General features: G+C 40.3%; 1 protein-coding gene across 6 annotated transcripts; it reads left to right on the plus strand.

The window, feature by feature from the left end:
- Positions 1-16: 16 nt before the first annotated feature.
- On the plus strand, positions 17-11,674 carry Znf330 (zinc finger protein 330). Of its 6 annotated transcripts, none has more exons than XM_021629520.2 (10): positions 17-173; positions 1,171-1,302; positions 3,311-3,330; positions 3,803-3,873; positions 5,063-5,142; positions 6,984-7,110; positions 7,527-7,631; positions 8,666-8,712; positions 9,770-9,887; positions 10,791-11,674. In XM_021629520.2, exons 2-10 carry the CDS (start codon positions 1,183-1,185, stop codon positions 11,057-11,059), a joined length of 957 nt encoding a protein of 318 aa, XP_021485195.1. In that variant the 5' UTR covers positions 17-173; positions 1,171-1,182; the 3' UTR covers positions 11,060-11,674. The 6 variants fall into 6 exon arrangements, with proteins under 6 accessions (XP_021485195.1, XP_021485194.1, XP_060248392.1 ...); XM_021629519.2 differs by having other exon boundaries at positions 23-180; XM_060392409.1 differs by having other exon boundaries at positions 37-205.
- The last annotated feature ends 3,604 nt before the right edge of the window (positions 11,675-15,278 follow it).

The raw sequence follows: 15,278 nt of genomic DNA on the forward strand, positions 1-15,278 counted from the left end.
CAGTCTAGTCACTTCCGCTGGACTGGTACAGTCGGGGAGCGCTGACGTAGGGGGACATCCGGTCCGCTTCCCACTGTCGGAGACCTGCCCGTTCTGCCATCGGAACCGCGGACCGATCTCCCTGGAGTTCTGGCCTGCGGGTTGTACTCGCCTCTGCGTCCTCGGCCACTGCGGTGAGCGGTGCGTCCCCGCGAGGCTGCGTGACGTGGGTAGGCCGGGAGAGCGTGGGGGAACCGCGGGCGGCCGGCGGGTCGCGAGCCGCGTGGGTATCCGCGCGCCCCCGCCTCCAGGCCTCCGGCTCCTGCTCTGCTGTCGCTAGAGTCCAGGCTTGAGCTCTAAGAATTCCCTCGTCATTGGCACAAACAAACCCTAGAAATAGGCCTGAGATGTCTCAGTGGGTAGAGAATGCATCCACGGTCACCCGTGGGCACTCATTCAGCCATACGCTCCAGACTTCAGTTTTAAATATTGACGGAAGGCCCGGTGGGTTGGCCACGATCATTAACCACTAATTAGCTCTTTCCGAAAGGATCGGGCATTGGAATCATCAAACAGAAGCCTAGTTTTCTAAATTGTAGTTTTTCTGAGTGCTGAAAACCAGTTTTGTAAGGTTGATGGGAAACAAACTCCGAGGCATCTGGCCTGTGAAATTGTTGCTTCTACGCTGGAGCGAAAGGCAGCGAAAGAACTGTATAGTTCCTTAATCTTCAGAGAAAATGGGCTGGCTTTGCAGTCGGTGCTCGGCTTGCTGGGTATTCATTTAGAAACCATCAAGGTGAGGATGTATTGTGTAATACTGTGTGTTGGCCACATTAGGGATGTGGCTTATATCTAAAAATGGTTTGTTTCAACTTGGCACAAAATGAGTGGTTAGTCATTTCTTACGGTGCATACACAGATTTTTTTTTTTTTTTTAGTAAGGGGAGAATAGTTATTTAGAGTGGAAAAACAATTATTCTGGCTGGCTTTTAGGGTGAGCTCTTTGATGCCTATGCTGTTGTATAGTTGTTTGGTAGCACAGAATAGGGTCTTATCAGAAGTCTACAGCTGTGTGTAATGTTGCTAAAAGCTTTAACTGTAGAAGTGATGAGGGGAGTTTAATATTTAAGGAGAGTATAAACACGCTGTAAGTGAATCAGGCAATTATAGCTTTTCTGTTTTCTTGTTTAGAAAAAGGGAGAAATGCCAAAAAAAAAGACTGGTGCGAGGAAGAAAGCAGAGAACCGCCGAGAACGGGAGAAACAACTCAGGGCATCAAGAAGCACTGTAGACTTAGCCAAGCACCCATGCAATGCTACAATGGTAAGAGCTTTGAAAAAAACAATGGCTGGTGATTCAAAGGAAAAACTCTGTAGTACCATACATAAAGTCTGTCAGAAAAGAATAGCAACTACAGTGTGCCCATTTGTTCACTCCATGAAAAACCTGTTAGAGGCATGTTCACTATTTTTGCTAAGTAATAGTGATTTTTTTTTTTTAGTTAGAGTATGTTATTACTTATAAAGTCTGGCCTATTACCTTGTGTACTGCTGGTGATAAGAGATATTGAAGGAGAATGAGTAAGAGGAATGGAGTGAGAGGTTCTAGCTTGTCTATACTCTTTAGCTCAGTGCTGTCTTACTCATTGGGCTTTCATCATTTTCAGTTTAGCTGCTCTTTTTTTAATATTTGTTTTATTTATTTTATATATATATGAGTGCGCCTCTGCATGTACACCTGCATGCCAGAAGAGGGCATTAGATCTCATTTTAAATGGTTGTGAGCCACCATGTGGTTGCTGGGAATTGAACTCAGGACCTCTGGTAGAGCAGACAGTGCTCTTAACCTCTGAGCCATCTCTCCAGCCCTCATCATTTTCTTTTAGCCATTTTCTCATTCTTCTCTTGCTGAATGCCTTGATTTCTGGACATACCCTATTTTCTTTTTCTTTTTGTTTTTTTTTCGGGACAGGATTTCTCTGTGTAGCCTTGACTGTCTTGGACTTGCTTTGTAAACCAGGCTGGCCTGGTTGTCTCCCTGAGTGTTGGGATTACAAGTGTGAGCCACCGTGCCCTGCTCATATTCCATTTTCTTAACTAATTTTGCCTGTGCTGAGCAGGTTCGTTTTAGAATGTATGACTTTTAAATACTTTATTTTCATGGCTTAATTTGGCAAATTTTTATTATTTGTGGCAACGGGTATTTTTATAACTGTGGGTTCAACATTGATGGCTGATAGAATGCCTCTTTAATATGTTTGTAGAATTCCCTAGTGTCACGTACTGTGTAGGACTTGTTTGTTTATGAATGACAGAAACACAATTTTAACTTTAGAGAAAAGTAGTTCACCAGAGTAGTAACTCCCAAGTATCAGGAAAGAGAATAGATATAAAGGATGCAGGACAAGTAGATCCTGGGACATTCTTTGCTTTTGCTTTTTTTGCTCCTGCTGCTTCTGAGGACTGTCAAGCTTTATTTGTTTCTCTTCCTGGTTTCTGGTACTGTACATATATCACATCTTATATTGTGGAGGCCACAGAAAGTTCTTATGAGTTGGGAGTCCTTTTTTGTTGTTGTTGTTGTTGTTGTTGTTGTTTTGTTTTCTTTTTTGTCCCAGGACTGATTTCTGGTGTCCAGGGTCAGGTTTCATGGTACAGATGTGACAGTGGGAATAGTATGGTGACTATCAGATTCTTTTTAGAAAAGAGGAATGCTAAATAGACAGAATGAAGCGCACATAAGTGTATGCAATAAGAGTACGAACTGACTATCATGCATAAGTGTATGTAATGAGAGTAGATGTTGATAAGTATTTCAGTAAAGGGAAAAGTGTTAGTGTAAATAAAGGCATGGAGAAAAGAGTGTAGGACATATTGGGAAAAGGCTGGCCAGTAGTGACTCGACTCTACAGAGTACACCAGACTAGAGAGCTTTGAAAGCCCTATTTAAATGTAGATAGATTATGATCTTTATTATTTTGTGTCCTTTATTTCCAGCATGTGCTCAACATAGGCAAAGAGGAAATAGAAATGGAGCAGGGACTTGTGTCTGTTTTCTGTAGTGCTTGGTTTCTTTAAAGCAACAAAAGCAAATGCAGTATATTTAACTTCTTTTGCAATATAGCTTCTTCCATTGTGGATCACAGGGTGTAACTTTTTGTTTATATTTGCTAGTGGAGTATGTATAAGAGTTTGTACACATGGCTAGAGTTGGAATTGGGGTGGAGAGCCAGTTATATTTTAATGTGGGAAAGAAAATAGTCTTTATAATGTAAGTGAAATTTCCATTTTTCAGCCAGCAGAAAATTAATGTTTTCTTTTAAATTTTTCAGGAATGTGACAAGTGTCAGAGGTAAGTTTTTAAAATTTTTCTTTCTGTATGAAATTGTCCTTGTGCGCTTTTTGTTGTTGTGATAACACTTGGGGAAGAAAGGTTGTATTCCGTCTTAGAGGGAAGCCAGCGCAGGCGCTCAAGGCAGGAACGTTGGGGCTGTAACTGATGCAGAGACCACAGAGGAATGCAGCTTATGGCTTGCCTCCATACTCAAGGCCAGCTACCTTTCTTACAGCACCCAGGAGTACCTGCCCTGGATGGCAGTGCCCACAGTGCAGTAGTCCTCCACCATCAATTAGCCACCGAGAAAATGCTCCACAGACACTGCCCACATGCCAATCTGATGGGGGCAGTTTCCACAGTTGAGGCTCCTTTTCTCAGATACTACAGTTTGTGTTGAGTTGACAAAAACTAACCAGCACAGCGATAAATTAGTCTCAACCTTTATCTGAAATTGACCCTATTTAAAATTTTTGTTTTCCATGACAAGGCGGCAGAAGAATAGAGCATTTTGCTATTTTTGTAATTCTGTTCAGAAGTTACCAATTTGTGCACAGTGTGGTAAGTATACAACTATGAAGGCATGTCTTTATTAAACGTTTGTCTGGCAGTTATCAAGTATAGATGGAGCTCTTTCCCTAAAATAATTAAAAATAAAACTAAATGGTATTTCTAGAGAAGAAAGTAGTCCTCTCAGGCTCTCATTGTGCTAGCACATCTGACCAGAAGGCACACACATTAGAGTGTTGCGGTCTTTGCCATGTCAGTCTTGTCTGAGAGATTTCTACTGTCTGTTCATGAAGACTTGCGTTAGAGTAATCATCTTTACTCCCTTGCTTTTCTGTTTGAACAAATAGTATAACAGTTTGGGGTGACTGTTGATATGTGCTTGTGCCGAGCCGTAGGGGAGAGTAGGAGAAAAGCTGTCTTTGTTTCACTAAATGCAAGTGAATGAAGGGTGAGCAGACAAGTTTGTGGGCTGGTAAAAGGCAACCGCTGCATGTTCAGTGTCTGCAGGCTTGGACTTCACAGAGCTGTATGTGGATGCATTTTCTATTGCAGATTCTGCCCTGTGTCCCAGTTTTTCTTATTTCTTGTTATTTAACTCTGCTTCTCGGGAATCTAGATGCTTGCAAACTGAATATCTTCTATTTGTCTCTGATGGGCAGTTAATATGTCATTACTAATCTTGGCATAATATCTGATAAGCAGATTTCCTAGCAAGTCCGGGCTTGGTAATTTCCCGCTCTGTGTGATTTTTATATATGGTTAAACTTAAGTGCAACAATTTGGGTCCGTAATTATTTGGTGCACCTTTTGATAGTGTGTGGCAAGAAGTAACTGGCACATCCAAGCCAGGTGTTCCTGGATTCATGAATATAAAATTCATTTGAAAGCCAGTTTTTACAGTGTTTTGATTCACTCAAACTTCCTAAGATTTGAAACTGTCAGGTTATGATTACATGCATAACCTGGAACTTCTGCTTTTATTACAAGTTTGAATTGGAATGTTCCATATCAATTTTTATGTAACAACTTTTACAGATTAGAACATTTCTAATCTCAGAAAATCTGACTAAGGTAATTTGCATTTTTTTAAATCTATGTAAGTGGTTAAATACAGTGGTTTAATATTTTTAAAATATTATTCTATAGGCACTTGGGCTAGATCAGAGAGTAACTAGTGAACACTTTCTATATGTACTAATTTGTAGGGCTAACTGTGCATATATACATTCTTTCCAACCAGGGAAAACAAAGTGTATGATGAAGTCATCAGACTGTGTCATCAAGCATGCTGGTATATACAGTACTGGCCTTGCTATGGTGGTAAGCTGCTTTTCATGTCTTAGTGTAGTAGGTTTCCAAAGATAAGGTAAAGCTATTTTAACCAATATTTTAATGTTTTAAAAAGAATTTTTATTAATTCTTTGAGAATTTCATACAATATATTTCTGTCATATTGATCTCCAGCACTTCCCAGATTTATCCCCATTTATCTACCCAAGTTTGTATTCTTTTTTTTTTTTTTTTTTTTTTAATCCCACTGAATCCAATTAATTTTGCCCAAACACTTTTAGGTTTAAGGCCTGCCCTGGAGTATGGTCAGCCTTCTGGGGTCACATCCTCCTATCCTAGAAACTACCAAATCCCAAGGGTGGGACTTTATGTTCACCTCACCTCCATGCTGGGATCTTGCTGGCTTTGAGCTTGCATAGGCTTTGTATGTGCTCTCCAAGTTGCTGTGGTTTTCTTTTTGTAATTGCCCCGTTATGTCTGGGGTACACCTGTTTCCTCATAGTTCTCTACCACCTCTGGCTCTTACACTGTGTCTATGTTAGAGCTCCCAGAGCCTGGGAGGGAGGGATATGTTATAGACATCTTTTTGCACTCTGTCATTTTGACCAACTTCTATTTTGTGTTAATTACCACTTATTGAAAGGAAAGAAGCTTCTGTAGTGAGGTTGAAGAGATACACTGATCTATGTATATAGCAGTAAGTCATTAAGAATCATTTTAATTCTTTGTCCAATTAGAATTGTGACCTATGCAGCCCTCTTGTCTCTAATAATAGTGCCAGATAACAGTTCCATCTCCTGGAATAGGCTTTAAGTTCAATCAGGAGTAGTTGGTTATTCCTGTAACATTCATGCCACTGTTGCATCAGTGGGCATATCTTGCCAAGACAGTCAATAGTTGCAGCTTATAGGATTTGCATTTGGGTAAGACTAATGATTACATTTCTCCTCTGGATGAGTGCATAGCACTTCTGGCACTATGAAAGCTAGTCAGGATGGAAGAAGCTTTCCAATCTCTCCCCACCTGAAATGACAGTGCTTTCTTCGTAATTTTAGTTATTTTTAGTAATTTTAGTCATCCAACTAAAGGTACCGTGTACCTTGCTAAAATGTTCAAACAGACTTTATTTAAAAAATGTCCTGAATTTAAAAGCTCATCAACATTCAAGCTTTTTGGCTAAATAAGTTTCAAAAGAATTTAGGGTTAATTTTTTAAATATTAAATTTGATAAAAAGTATGTATTAGTTATATATTAGATAGGATTTTGTGAGGAATTTTAGTGCCATAAATAAAAATAAATGGATTATTTAATGTGTTTTGTTCTTTTTCACTAAAAGATTTTTAAGTATGAGCTATGAGTTTTGCTATATTCTGCAGTGTGATTTATGCTTCATGTCCAAATTACATTCTATGAGGAAAATAAAATTGGTTTTATGTATATTATTTATGGTAATTTCTCTAACCTGGAATTTTCTCTGGGACAGAGCTTTGTTCTCTCAGGCATGAGGCCTGTGCCCATTCTTTCTTTCTGTGCTGATAACTACTTGCTCTCTTTCCTTGTCCCTTCATATGTGTGGGGTTGTCGGGAGGGCAACTAGACTATTCTCTGATGTTTTCTCTGAGCCCTTTGCTGAGTACTGTGAGTTTGCTGCCTTAAAGTCTTCTGGATTACTTAGTTGAGAGTTCTGTCTATTCTTGCTAGAATCCTGCCTCATCAAGGGGAGATACATGTAAGGTTTTCTGTACTTGGTATATCAAGCCAACCATTCCTCCCACTTGCTGGCTTTTGTTTCTTGTTTGTTTTTGTAACAGCCTTCCTGGTTGCAGTGTTCCTGCGATAGCTGATCTTAGTTCCTGTTTCTGTGTTGTAGGGTGCAATATGTGACTTCTGTGAAGCTTGGGTTTGCCATGGGAGGAAGTGTCTGAGTACCCATGCTTGTGCCTGCCCACTCACTGATGCAGAGTGTGTGGAATGTGAACGAGGGGTATGGGACCATGGTAAGTGACTAGGTGCAAACATGTCTTAGTTACAAGTAAATGCTCTTTCTCTCTCTCTCTTGCTCTTCCTCTCTCCATATGGATACTTTGAGATCTTTAATAACCACTGGTAAAATTCCAGTTTAGTTGGGAAGGGATTATACTAGCAGTATCAGTAAGTTCCAGTATTATTCACTCAAGCAAGGGGGGGAATTTTGGGGAAGACGAACAGCCTTGTAAGTGGCAGGAGATAGTGGAGGCCCTCAGTTTAATAGTTCATTTTGAAGTTCATCAGAATTTTATTTTAGCTGTTGCCACATAGTATTGATAAACTTCTGAAATTAGTTGCCATCTTTGACAAGTTATATGAATAAGGATTTTTAAAGTTACTAAGTTTGCCATATTATATTTGTGGGTTTTATTTTATAATCTTACAGGAGGCAGAATATTCAGCTGTTCATTTTGCCATAATTTTCTCTGTGAAGATGATCAGTTTGAGCATCAAGCCAGCTGCCAAGTTTTAGAAGCAGAAACATTTAAATGTAAGTTGTTTGTTAGTTGTTCTTGTACCTAGGATTCTGAATAGTATAAATGTGAAACTCAATTAAAAAGGAGTAAAAATTTTTATGCTACCTCTTAATGTGCTTTTTCACATCTGTAGTGTGTGTGTTGTTGTATATTTTGTTTATAGGAAAAAAAATAAAACCAAACATTAACACTGAATTTTTTCTATGGGGATAATAATGGTATATTGGCCAAGCAGTTCTTCATTTTGTGGCCTTAACTAGACATTGGTGTTCTTATAGCATTCCCTGTCCTGTGTACCAGCTTGGCACCTTCAGGTTCCTGTACCAAGCTCAGCCGTCTCCTTCCCTTTCTCAGTGCCTTCAAGTGATCCCACTCCTAGTTCATCTCTTAACAATGCAGAGACTCAGGTTTCTTCCCTAGAGAGCTTGTCTTACTTTTGGGTTGGATATCTGAGATCTGTATTGAATCTCTACCCACACTTTTCCAGTTGAGAACTGCATTTTCCAGTTGAGAAACCAATGTTACTGATTGGGTTAGTAATAATAGAATTATCTTACAAATAATTTCAAAAGGCTAATTGAAATGAGAATATGCATAAAGTAGTATTCATTAATTAGTAGTTACCATCCTAAAGAAAGGACTAACAATCTCAGCTACTCGCTTCCATCATATGGTTCTTATTCTGGGATAGTTGCTAATTCTATTACTTACATGCAGATTTTAGTTGTTCAGTCACTGGTGTCACATACCTACTGCACACTATAAAATTCAGTATTTACAAAAAAAATTTTAATGAGTATTTCAAAGTAAATTCCATGCCCCACCCCCCCTTAGGCTTTTGCAGAATGTATAGGGTAAAAATAAAATTATCTGTGAAGGAAGCCTGGGTGCTTTGTGTGTTCATAGTACATGAACCCTGCAGGTCAGCAAGTGACTGATTCCGCTGTGATGCCATTGAGAGAGCACCCAGTGATTCAATAAGTGGCTCAAGTAATATGCAGGGTCTGAGTAACTGACAGGATTTTAAAGTGACTCTTGTCTCCCACAGGTGTTTCCTGCAATCGACTTGGCCAGCATTCCTGTCTCCGATGTAAGGTGTGTCTGCTACTGTTTCATTTGGAGTTTGATTTGAATCCCTGTGCTCTTGCTTCATCCTTGGATTCTTACAGTGCTGATACATATGGAGCTTAAACCTTCTGTGGCTTTTTCTTATATTATCTTAATTAATGAACTAGTTAATTAATTGACACTAAGTCTTGTGTGGTCCAGGCTGGCCTTGAATTCACAATAATTCTTCTGCCTCTACCTTCTGAGTATTGAGGTTCCTGGCCTAAACTGCCATGTCTGGCTTACTCTTTTAGTTTTGAGATTGTGACATGGAAGTTGCTGATTTTGTAGCTTTCCAATGGTCACCTGCTTTTCTTGTAGTAGATACATCTACCCCAGGGTCCCAGCTCAGTGTTGTGTATGTGCGTGTACTACTTTGAGGAATGTGAGTGGTGAAGATCTCCATGATGTTAACTTAGGCCATTGCCAGCATACCTGTTATTCAAAGGTCACTAGACAGATAATAACTTACCTCAGAAACACTGTTCTTGTCCTTAACCAAAGTCTGTATCCTGTCTTAATTTTTTTCCTGGTTCTGCATTAGTGCTACAGAATTCCTTTCAGTTTGTCAACAGTACTCCTACTGTTGTGCTTTTAAACACTGTTTTCTGCTACCTAGAACATGTCTGTGCTCACTTTACCCTGTTCACCTTGTGATGTCGGCTAAGAGCCCATGTTGTTCAGTGGTTCTCTGCATTTCCCTCAATACTTAGGACTTTGAAATTGCTTTTCCACCCCTTAGTTGGGTGGTGGTGTACTCTAAAGATAAACTACCCACCATTTTGTTATCAAGAACCTCAAATATGAACAAATCGATAAGCCACTTTCTATGTCATCATGTCTATAAGTGTCGGCCTTGTTGGGACCTGTTTCAGAAGAGTCCTGGCAAAATCCATTCCCTTTAAGAAATTGAGATCAAGAACATGTAACTAGTCCCAGTTCAGTTCTTAACTCTGCCTTAAGCAAAAGTATTTGTATGTTTTGGATATTATCTTTTTATATCTTTTAAATTAAATATTGCCTCATTTCTGTCTTTCTTGAATAGGCTTGTTTCTGTGATGAACATACAAGGAGCAAGGTGTTTAAGCAAGAAAAGGGGAAACAACCTCCTTGTCCTAAATGTGGACACGAAACGCAGGAGACAAAGGATCTCAGCATGTCAAGTAAGGCTACCAATGAGTGGTTGACTTTCATGCTTAGAATAAATTTACTGTTTTCTATTTTGTGTGTGTGTATATGTCTGTACCAGAGATAACTTTGGGTGTCATTCCTCAGGAGGCCCCTGAGACAGAGTTTCTCTAAGCTAGGCTGGCTGGCAGGAATCTTCTCGTGTCTGCCCCCATAATGCTAGGATTATAAGCATGTGCTACTACACCTAAATTTTTATGTGGGTACTGGGGATTGAATATGGGTTCTCTGGCTTATGTGGCAAGAACTGCTTGTCTCAGTTTCTTTTCTGCCACTGTGGTAAAATACTGTAATGAAAGCAATTGAAGGAAAGGAGTTTATTTTAGCTTTATAGTTCAGGTCAGCACAGTGGAGCTTGAAGCAGTTGTTCACGTGTCCACAGTCAGGAGAATAGTGAATGTATGCTGGTGTTGAGCTTGCTGTCCCCTTCTAAATAGTCTAGGATCCCTGCCCAGGGAATGGCCCCACCACAATTAAGATGGTTCTTCCTACAGCGTTTAACAGTCAAATTGATGGAGCTGTCTGTCTCCCAGGCCTGTTATGTGTGTGTGTGTGTGTGTGTGTGTGTGTGTGTGTGTGTGTATGAACTCTGTTTTTTGTTTGAAAAGATATATGTATTGCCATAGCAAGTGGGGTTTTAAAGCCTTGGAATATGTGTGGTACAGTTTTCAATTTGATACAAGAAACATACTGATATTCACCGAGGTTTGGTGTTTCCCTCAGTTATTTGTGATTATCCTATATAGATTTCTGTGAGAAAATTAGAACAATACTTCTCTTTTCATCTAAGAGTAAGCAGTGTAACAGTATATCCTGTGGCACTGGGATGTATAAGCATTGGCACTAACTGATGATGTGTATATGTCTGTCTCTTATAGCACGCTCCTTGAAGTTTGGCAGGCAGACTGGAGTTGAAGAGGGAGATGGCGCTTCTGGGTATGATGCTTACTGGAAGAACCTGTCATCTGACAAGGATGGAAATACTGGGTACCCTGATGATGAGGAAGAGGAGGAAGAAGCAGAGGATGATGAAGAGGAAGAAGATGGGAAGGACTCAGATGCTGAGTCATCAGATCTATTCACTAATTTGAACTTAGGAAGGACCTATGCCAGTGGCTATGCTCACTATGAGGAGCAGGAGAACTAGGAGCATTTCCTTGTTGGCACTCATGAGAAGAGCAGACCAAATCATAAGGATGCTCACCAAAAGGCTTGTCAAACTGGGCGCAGGACTAGTTTCTAGCAGTTTAATAGGAACTGATGTTTGGACTTCTCAGTGTAAGAAAAATGAGTTGAATGTAAGGCATATGGAGTATCATGGATTGGATTATTAACGATTTCAATAATCTGGTAGGTTTTGCCAGTTAGATACATATAAAATACATGATAAAGGAATAGAAAGGAAATATATTTATTTGAAATTATACTGTCTTTATTAAAAGCACTGCTTATAAATTCATGTATCTGATTTTACAAAGTGTAATGGGTAAAATTACTGTATTCCTCTTCAATTCATATAAGGATAGTCATGCTGTATTGTGAATTTCACTGACTTTTCATGCTGTGTTAAGTAGTCTTTGTGCATTAATGGTTGACCTGTTCATCATTTTCTTACAATGTATGTCCTCACCAGTGGTTAATGTCTTAATGACAAAAATCTAGCTGTTTCTGTACACATAATGCCAGGACTAGTATTGCTGATGCTTCACCCAGGGAATCTCAATTTTAAAATAAATTTAATACTACACTTGGTTACTTTCGATACTGAGTTCTGGTTATGTTTTATCAACTTAGTTTGGAAAACATGTATTTTTCTACAAAATGATAAAGTTTTGACCTAATATTAGGACAGTAATCTAAGATTAATTACATGCCACAATGATTAGTAATGTAGACCCCATTTTGGTGGTAAGTGGAAAATAGGCAGTCCCTGGCACAGGTGTCTGTTTCCTATTTGTATTAACAATGACCTAGGCTATCACACTTAAGTGGTTAGCTCAGCTTCTCTTCTGCCGCTCTGATAAAATAATCCTACCAATGTGGCTCAAGAAAGGTTCACTTTGTCTTACTGTTCCAGAAGGATTCAGTCCACTGTGGCAGGAAAGCATAGTAGCAGAAGTGTAGATCAGCTGTCATCCTTCACCAGCAGTCAGGAAGTAGAATGAGGCAGTAAGACCTTATGGTCCACCATGATGCACTTGGGCTCTTCCTCATAAAGGAGCCACAACCTTCCCAAATAGCACCACCCACTGGGACCAAATTCCAACACAGGTGTCTAGGAGGATTTCACATGGAAACCACAACCTTGGAAGAAGGGAACCTATTAGCCTGCTGAATTATGGGTATTTGGAGAAAATTTGGGTGACAATTTGTATGTCACTGTTTTTGTAAGAACAGCAGTGGATAGTGGAGGATGTTATGAGCTACATGGGGAAGCCAGAGGACCTCTGGCTTGATATGAAAAAGGCTTTTCCTGTCCTGCCAATCCAGAGGAGTGTATTACACGAAGGTCAGGGCACTCTGGGAAACCATGAGCAACTCTTGACAGGTTAGGCTGAGGCATGTGGGTGCTGTTGAAGATCTTTAAGGGTTATGAGCCCCTAAGGCAAAGGCTTTCCCAGATAGCATGCCCTTTTAGTATGGGAGCCTGTGCAGCTCAAGTGAAACACAGGGAGGCTCAGGACCTGACAAAGTACAGGAGCTGTAAGAAGCAGGCATTGGAAGAGCCAGAGGAATGTGTAGGAGGATCAGAAGAGAAAATTAATGTGATGGCATTATCTCTGCCACAGGTTCTAGATTATGCAATAGTTATTTTGTTAGAGGATTTAACACCGTGATTAAGATCCTGGGAGGTGGTCTGAATTCATCCCCAGGATGGCTTCCAGAAGCATGGTTAAATCAATAACCCATTTGTGGTTAGGCTCTCTGAGGTGGGTTGGAAAGGAAAGGAAATGTTGACAGAGGGCTAGCAAGGTGGATCACTGGCTAACACCAAGACTGATGCCCTGATTCTATCCCTAGACCCCACAAGGTGAAGGGAGAGAACTGATTTCTGCAAGTTGTCTTCTGACCTCCATATGTGTGCAGCATGTGCTCCCCTTACCCCTGCCATGCACACAGACAAAATTGTATTAAAATACTTATAAGGTTGGGTGTAGTGTGCATGCTGGAATTGATTGGCTGTCTAGCTGAAATAGCCACCAGATCCTCAAACTCCACGAGAAGGTTCATTGGACATCATTCAACAGAGCCACAGAGACATGCACAGAAAGCTCTCTGTAGGCTAATTTGGCTACCAGGAAAATAGAACGCACTGTACTGAAAGCATGTTAGAAATAGTGGTTAAGGGGTATGCCCAATTGCCCAAAGTCAGGGTTACAATATGACTGTTAAGAACTGCTAAGGAGATGTAACCTACAGGTTGATAAGGCTTAGTAACCTACAGGTTGCTAGGGTTGTGTGACCAAACAAAGGGGAAAATCAAGAAGACCACTTACATCAATAGACAAAAATATGGATAAAATGATAGGAAGGCTGGGGTTAGTTCTCCATTAACATTGTAGTGTGAAGTGGTTCAACTCACGAACCAAAATAAATCCTCAGTTGCTTCTTATCAAGTATTTGGTCATAATGATGATAAATAATTAGTCCATAATAGTGAAGAAAAGACCAAAGGGTATAAAAACCATTCAAGGCATTGTATCTGTTTGCCATAATAGAGTCTGCATCAATACTGATACTCAAAACTATCTGTTTCTGTGAGTGTGTGGGTGGAGACCATGAATGGAGGAGTTTTGGCTAAATTTAAACTTAGAATTTTTTTTTTAACTGGATTTGTAGACCTGAGAAGGAGCCCCTAAAACTGACTACTTCTGTTAGTTTCTTTTTCTTTTTTTTATTAATTTTTATTTTTTTATATTAATCACAGGTTATTTACCTTGTATCCCAGTTGTAGCCCACTCCTTCATTCCCTCCGAATCCCACCCTCACTCTCTCATCTCCTCCCTGCCCCTTTCCAAGTCCACTGCTAGGGGAGGTCCTCCTCCCCTTCCATCTGACCCTAGCTTATCCGGTATCTTCAGGACTGGCTGCCATGTCTTCTGTGGCCTAGTAAAACTGTTCCTCCCTGGGGATGGGGATGTAAAGGAACCAGTCATTGAGTTCATGTCAGAAATAGTTCCTGTTCCCCTTAATAGGAAAACCCACTTGGATACTGAGCTACCATGGGCTACATCCGAGCAGGGGTTCTAGCTTATATCCATACATGGTCCTTGGTTGGAGAAACAGTCTCATAGAGGGTCCCTGTGCCCTGATAAATTTTGTCCTTGTGGAGCTCCTGTCCTCTCCTGGTCATATTAACAACTCTTTTTATTGTAAGATTCCCTGCATTCTGCGGAATGTTTGGTTATGAGTCTCGGCATCTGCTTTGATCATGTGTTAGTTTTGTATCATTGTAGCAAAATACCTGAGATACTCAATAGAGAAAAGGCTTTCTTTGATTCATGGTTTTGGAGGCTCTGGTCCATGGATGGTTCCCCTTGTTGCTTTGTATCTGCAGAGAGACAGAATGTCATGGTGAGCATGCATGACTGAGCAAAACCTTTAAACTTAGGACTGGGAAGCAAAAGAGAGAGAGGAGCTGAAGTCACACTTTACTCTTCAACATTACTTTCCCAGTGACCTAAAGATGTCCCACTTGTCTGTACCTCTTAAAAGACTCTACCTTGAAAAGTAGCACCTTGAGAGACAAGCAAATCCAAATTATAGAACCACTCCTATATGATCCTGTCACTATAGCCAAGGGTGATAAAGTGTCACCAAGTGTGACGGTACAGCATGTTGTTTCTTTTGGGGACATAAATGATGCAGAGATGATGGTCCATTTTATCTATACATCTTGCATCTGGGGTCTGGATACCTAGAATTTTGTGTCCTGAGAAGACCTCAGGCAGAGGACCTAGAAAATGCTCTTTTTATTAGAAATTGTACCTACCACCTCAGTATTTGTAGCTCTTTGTCTAGGGTATGAAGAAAAATAGAGAACTCAGTGTCTTGGCAGGGGTGACTATCTCCCAGGGAGTGCAGACCTGGTGGAGGAGGTGGAGAGTGTTCCAGAGGATTTTCAGGTTTTCTACATATGCCTATGAATAGTCATCAGTGGACATGTCCAATGAATCCAGCCTGTGAAAGGCATAATGCCTACGGCCTATGTTGATGAAGGTTTGAGTCATGGCACCAGGTAAGCCACCAAAATCAGCTCACTTGCAAGCCATCAGGCAGCTTCATGGTTGGATTCAGCAGCAGAGTGCTGCCCTGAAGGAATATAATGTAGTGTTAGGTGACATGTTTGGCTGTTTTACTTCAAT

The sequence above is a fragment of the Meriones unguiculatus genome, chromosome 10 (assembly GCF_030254825.1).
Source record: "Meriones unguiculatus strain TT.TT164.6M chromosome 10, Bangor_MerUng_6.1, whole genome shotgun sequence".
In the NCBI taxonomy this organism is placed as follows: Eukaryota; Metazoa; Chordata; class Mammalia; order Rodentia; family Muridae; genus Meriones; species Meriones unguiculatus.